The sequence below is a fragment of the Sapajus apella genome, unplaced genomic scaffold (genome assembly GCF_009761245.1).
Source record: "Sapajus apella isolate SASKATOON/1434 unplaced genomic scaffold, GSC_monkey_1.0 scaffold169, whole genome shotgun sequence".
In the NCBI taxonomy this organism is placed as follows: domain Eukaryota; kingdom Metazoa; phylum Chordata; class Mammalia; order Primates; family Cebidae; genus Sapajus; species Sapajus apella.
Window position 1 is genome coordinate 758,316 of NW_022437109.1, and position 6,483 is coordinate 764,798.

Genomic DNA, 6,483 nt, shown 5'->3' on the forward strand with positions numbered 1-6,483 from the left:
TTTTTTAAAGAGAAACAGGGCCTTGCTATGTGCCCAGGCTGGTCTTGAACTACTGGCCTTAAGCAATCCTCCTCCCTTGACCTCCCAAAGGTAGGGATTACAGGTGTGAGCTACCTTGTCCAGCCTTATTCTCAATTCTGGGACTTTTCCCTTCACAACCCTCAACTACCCTGGGATTCATCCCCCATATCCTTTCTACTCCAAGTTGGCTTTCTCTTGCTCTGGTCGTAGCTCAGGATTCCAGGGGAGAAATGAGTATGATGGAGGCAGGACCTCAGAGCAGAGAGGAACAAACGAGGGAACCCAGTAAGACTCACATGGGCCACGCGGATGCCAGTGCAGAAGGTGATCTTGCCCTTGGGCTGGACAGTGTGTAGCTTGGACAGGATACGGCCAGTGTCTGGGGTGAGTGTGGTCAGCACTTCACAGTCACTGGGATGTAGGAAAAGCATTTCAGTGAGTTCAGGTCAGCACAAGTACCTCTAAACTGTGTCTGACTTTTCTTCAGAGACTGGGATAATAACCATTACTTCTATTCTAACTATAATCTCTATTCTTATTATTTTTTGAGACAGCGTCTTGCTCTGTCACTCAGGCTGGCGTGCAGTGGCACAATCTCAGCTCACTGCAACCTCTGCCTCCTGGGTTCAAGCGATTCTCCTGCCTCAGTCTCCCAATTAGCTGAGATTACAGATGTGCACCACCACACCCAGCTAATTTTTGGTAGAGACAGGGTTTTGCCATATTGGCCAGGCTGGTCTTGAACTCCTGACCTCAAGTGATCCACCCGCCTCAGCCTTCCAGAATGCAGAGATTACAGGCATGAGCCACTAGGTCCACTAGGTTTAGCCTCTATTCTTTTTTTTTTTTTTTTTGAGACAGAGTCTTGCTCTGTTGCCCAGGCTGTAGTGCAGTGGTGTGATCTCAGCTCACTGTAATCTCCACCTCCTGGGTTCAAGCAATTCTCATGCCTCAGCCTCTGGAGTAGCTGGGACTACAGGTGTGCGCCACCATGCCCAGCTAATTTTTGTGTATTTTTAGTAGAGATGGGGTTTCACCATGTTGGCCAGGATGGTCTCGATCTCCTGATCTTGTGATCCAGCCACCTCAGCCTCCCAAAGTGCTGGGATTACAGGCGTAAGCCTCTATTCTTCTTAATCAAATATCTAGTGTTTAATGGAAACCAAGCACAGAAATAATTAACTGGTTGGCTTTGTAAGAAACCTACCCTCTACTTCCTAATGTTTTCCCCTAACTCCACTTAAAGGCTCACAGGGCCCAGAGGCCACCAAAATAACTGGATGCTACTTTGTATCTCCCTTGTCTCTTCCACCTCCAGACCCATTTTCCCAACTAACAGTATTTACACTGGAGTGGGAGACTACTCATTAAAGAATGATCAGTTCCTAAAACAAAACACTTTTCGGGTAAAAGGATTTGTGATATACGCCCACGGGCTCTGATCCAAAACTTACTTCACTTTTCTTCTTTTTTTTTGAGACAGAGTCTCATTCAGTTGCCCAAGCTGGTGTGCAATGGCGCGATCTCCGCTCACTGCAACCTCTGTCTCCTGGGTTCAGGCAATTCTCCTGCCTCAGCCTTCTGAGTAGCTGGGATTACAGGCGCCCATCACCATGCCTGGCTTTTTTGTATTTTCAGTAGAGATGGGGTTTTGCCCTGTTGCCCAGGCTGGTCTCTTTGGCTTCCCAAAGTGCTGGGATAACAGGCGTAGGCCACTGTGCCCAGCCCAAAATCACTTTTCACTGACTTTAAAATATATTATGAAATTTCACCGCTACCTTAGCCCTGCCCAACAAACAATAAAAAGAAACAGAAATTTCACCCCAGGAGATTTAGCTCCTGTGCTGTATTAAATTCAGGTTAATACAAAAACAAGTTGCTATTGACATTTACACTGAATAGTGAAGAAGGCAGTTTAGGAAGGTGATGGGCAAAAGCAGCCTCATGGAATCTGAAGAGTAGCATGTAACAACCACCCACCTACCAAGTCCCCTCCTCCTTTGTCCCCCATACTTAGCCAGTGTGATAAGGCCCACGTTGTTCTCCGGGTTGCTGCGGGTCTTTGAATGACAAACTATGTTGACAGCATCCTGCTGGGCCTGCAGCCGGGTGGGTAAGAAGTCCCCATTCCGCATATATTCACTGTTGTCCACGCTATCAGATTAGGGTTGAAGGACAAGAGAGAAGAACTATTGTAGAAGCTCTCCAAAACCATCTCTCCAGTTCCAGGGGCCCCCTACAGCAGCAGCTCTGTCTTCGTAGAGTCATCTGTAGCTTTCTCTTTTAAATATGCAGATGTCCAAGCCTTAGCCTTACTGACTCAGAATACGCAATGAGGGATTTTTTTTTTTAATTCAGACAAGGTCTTGCTCTGTCAATTCTGGGACTTTTTTAATTGAGACAAAGTCTTGCTCTGTCACTCAGGCTGGAGTGCAGTAGTGCAATCATGGCTCACTGCAGTCGCCAGCTCCTGGGTTCAAGTGATTCTTCTGCCTCAGCCTCCCAAGTAGCTGGGACTATAGGCGCATGACACCATGCCCAGCTACCTTTTAAATTTTTTTGTAAAGACAGGGGTCTGGCTATGTTGCCCAAGCTGGTCTTGAACTTCTGAGAGCAAGTGATCCTCCTGTCTCCACTTCCCCAAGTGGTGGGATAACAGATGTGAGCCACCTGGTGCCCAGCCAAAAAAATTTTTAGATCCTTATAACGTGATTCTGATAAGCACCAAAGGTGGTGATCTACTGATGAACCACAGCACCTTCTTACAAGCTGCACTTAAGTGCTTACTAAGCATTGTCATGGATAAATACTCTAAGTCTGCCATTAAACGGCAGTAATCCAAACACAGGAAATGAAGAAGGTAACTTAAAAATATCTATAAAACAGGCTGGGTATGGTGGCTCATGCCTGTAATCCCAGTACTTCGGGAGGCCGAGGTGGGCGGATCACCTGAAATCAGGAGTTAGAGATCAGCACTGGCCAACATTGTGAAACGCCGTCTCTACTAAAAATACAAAAACTAGCCGGACGTGGTAGTGCACACCTGTAGTTCCAGCTACTCGGGAGGCTGAGGCAAAAGAATCACTTGAACCCAGGAGGCGGAGGTTGCAGTGAGTTGGGATCGCACCACTGCACTCCAGTCTGGTCAACAGAGTGAGGCTTCATCTTTAAAAAAAAAAAATCTGTAAAATAGCACCAGGTGTAGTGGCTCACAGCTGTAATCCCAGCACTTTGGGAGGCCAAGATGGGAGAATCGCTTGAGCCCAGGAGTTGCAGAACAGCCACGGCAACATAGGGAGACCCTGTCTCTCCAGAAAAAAAAGTTTCTTATTTATTTTTTATTTTATAGCAATAGAGTCTCACTTTGTTGCTCGGGCTAGTCACAAACTCCTAGACTCATGCAGTCCTCCTGCCTTGGCCTCCCAAAGTGCTGGGATTATAGTTGTGAACCACGGCACCTGGCCGAAACATCTCATTTCTATTGGCAAGCAAAATATGAGCTTGGGGCAATTTTTTTTCTTTAGTATGCTTTGTCTGGCAATAAACCAAAAATGATAAAGAATGGTAATTAAGAAGGTACTAGAAAACGAGTATTAACAGACAAGAGAATATAGGTCGAGTACACCTCATCAGAAACTCTGAGATCTGAAATGTTCCAAATCAGAAAGTTTTTGAGTGTTGCAATGATGTTCAAAGGAAATTATCACTGGAGCAGTTCAGACTTCCAGATGAGGGATACTCAGCTTGTTAGGTATAATGTAAATATTCTAAAATATGACAAAAATCCAAAATATGAAATACTTCTGGTCCTATTCTAGCCATTTCAAATAGGAGATAGTCAACCTGTGTAGGGTAGTGTTCAGGTACAGGTTCAAGCATAGTCACAGCTCACTGTGGCCTCAATACATCTTCCCAATTCAGCCTCCCGAGTAGCTGGGACCACAGGTGTGCACTACTACACCTGGCTAATTTTTGTATTTTTAGTAGAGGTGGGGTTTCACCATGTTGGCCAGGCTGGTCTTGAACTCCTGACCGCACATGATCTGCCTACCTCGGCCTCTCAGAGTGCTAGGATTACAGGTGTGAACCAATGTGCACAGCCATTTCACATATTTTTTGAGACAGGATCTTGCTCTGTCACCCAGGCTGGAGGGCAGTGGTGCAATCGTAGTTCACTGTAACTTCAAACTCCTGGGCTTAATCTATCCTCCTGCTCAGCCTCCTAAGTAGTTGGGATTACCCCCAAAACCTTTGTTTTAAAAGAGAATACAGGCTGGATGCAGTGATTCACGCCTGTAATCCCAGCACTTTGGGAGGCCAATGAGGGAGGCTCTCTTTAGCCCAAGAGGCCGACACCAGCCTGATCAACATGGCAAAACCCCATCTCTACAAAAAATATAAAAATTAGCTGCGCATGGTGATGTGTCCCTGTAGTCCCAGCTATTCAGGAGGCTGAGGCAGGAGGATCACTCAAGCCCAGGAGGTCAAGGCTGCAGTGAGCCAAGATCATACCACTGCACTCCAACCTGGGTGACAGAAAGAGACCTTGTCTAAAAAAAGAAAAAAAAAAAAAAAAGGACACTCAAAAAGAGTAATACAATGGCACATGTGCAGGGCAGTCACATCAACAGCAGGTTCCCCATGATGCCCCACATGGGGCCAAGAACTATGTGCATACTGCCACAAGAAGAAAATACCTAGGAATACAGCTAACCAGGGCGATGAAAGATCTCTACAATGGGAATTACAAAACACTGCTCAAACATCCCATGCTCATAGATAGAAAGAATCAATAACATTAAAATGGCGATACTGCCAGGCAGGGTGGTTCACACCTGTAATCCCAGCACTCTGGGAGGCCAAGGCAGGTGAGTCACCTGAGGTCGGGAGTTCGAGACCAGTCTGACCAACATGGAGAAACCCTGACTCTACTAAAAACACAAAATTACCTGCCAGGCATAGTGGCTCAAGCCTGTAATCCCAACACTTTGGGAGGCTGAGGCGGGTGGATCACGAGGTCAAGAGATCGAGACCATCCTGGTCAACATGGTGAAACCCCGTCTCTACTAAAAATACAAAAAATCAGCTGGGCATGGTGGTGCATGCCTGTAATCCCAGCTACTCAGGAGGTTGAGGCAGGAGAATTGCCTGAACCCAAGAGGCGGAGGTTGCGGTGAGCCGAGATTGCGCCATTGCACTCCAGCCTGGGCAACAAGAGTGAAACTCTGTCTCAAAAAAATATATATATAAAAAAATAAAAATAAAAACACAAAATTAACCAGGAGTGGTGGCACATGCCTGTAATCCCACCTGCTCGGGAGGCTGAGGCAGGAGAATCACTTGAACCTGGGAGGCAGAGGTTGTGGTGAGCCAAGATCATCCCATTGCACTCTAGCCTGGGCAACTAGAGCGAAACTCCACATGAAAAAATAATAATAATTGATATGGAACCAAGAAAGAGTCAGAAAAGCCAAAGCAATCCTAAGCAAAAAGAGCAAAGCTAGAGGCAACATGTTACCCAACTTGAAGCTCTTACTACAGGGTTACAATAACCAAAACAGCATGGTACTGGTACAAAAACAGGTACACAGACCAACGGAGCAGAATAGAGAGCCTAGAAATAAGGCTGCACACCTACAATCATCCGCTCTTAGTTTTGTTTTGTTTTTTTAAGACGGAGTCTCACTTTCTCGGCCAGGATGGAGTGCAGTGGCGCAATCTCAGCTCACCGCAACCTCTGCCTCTCAGGTTCAAGCAATTCTCCTGCCTCAGCCTCCCGAGTAGCTGGGACTACAGGCACGTGCTACCGCGCCTGGCTAATTTTTGTATTTTTAGTAGAGATGGGGTTTCACCATATTAGCCAGGATGGTCTCGATCTCCTGACGTCGGGATCCACCCACCTCGGCCTTCCAAAGTTCTGGGATTACAGGCGTGAGCCACTGTGCCTGTCCTACCTGTTTTGTCTGCTCTTTGACAAAGCTGACAAAAACAAGCAGTGAGGAAAAGATTCCCTACTCAATAATTGGTGCTGGAATAACTGGCTAGCCATATGCAGAAGATTGAAGCTGGATTCCTTTCTTACTCCATATGCAAAAATTAACTGAAGATGAATTAAAGACTTAATATAAAACGCAAAACCATAAAATCCTGGAAGATGGGCCAAGCGTGGTGGCTCACGCCTGTTATCCCAGAACTTTGGGAGGCCCAGGCAGGTGGGTCATCTGAGATCAGGAGTTTGAGACTAGCCTGACCAACAGGAGAAACCCTGTCTCTACTAAAAATACAAAATTAGCCAGGTATGGTGGCCCATGCCTGTAATATCTGCTACTAGGAAATGAGGCAGGAGAATCGCTTGAACCTGGGAAGTGGAGGTTGCGGTGAGCACAGCTCGCACCATCGAACTCCAGCTGGGCAACAAGAGCAAAACTCAGTCTCAAAAAAAAAAAAAAAAAAAAAAAAAAA

At 46.3% G+C, this 6,483-nt stretch overlaps 1 protein-coding gene across 7 annotated transcripts in view; it reads right to left on the bottom strand.

Moving 5' to 3' along the window:
• Positions 1-6,483, bottom strand: part of PSMD4 (proteasome 26S subunit, non-ATPase 4) — an 11,871-nt gene that overhangs the window by 3,459 nt on the left and 1,929 nt on the right. For 4 of the 7 annotated variants that reach the window (XM_032267384.1, XM_032267383.1, XM_032267382.1 and 1 more), the window contains exons 2-3: positions 2,035-2,175; positions 318-432 (exon numbers count right to left, since the gene is read on the bottom strand). In XM_032267384.1, coding sequence (XP_032123275.1) covers positions 318-432; positions 2,035-2,175 — 256 coding nt within the window. The remainder of the gene's footprint in view (positions 1-317; positions 433-2,034; positions 2,176-6,483) is intronic. The other 3 variants (XM_032267385.1, XM_032267386.1, XM_032267387.1) reach the window with 1 other exon arrangement.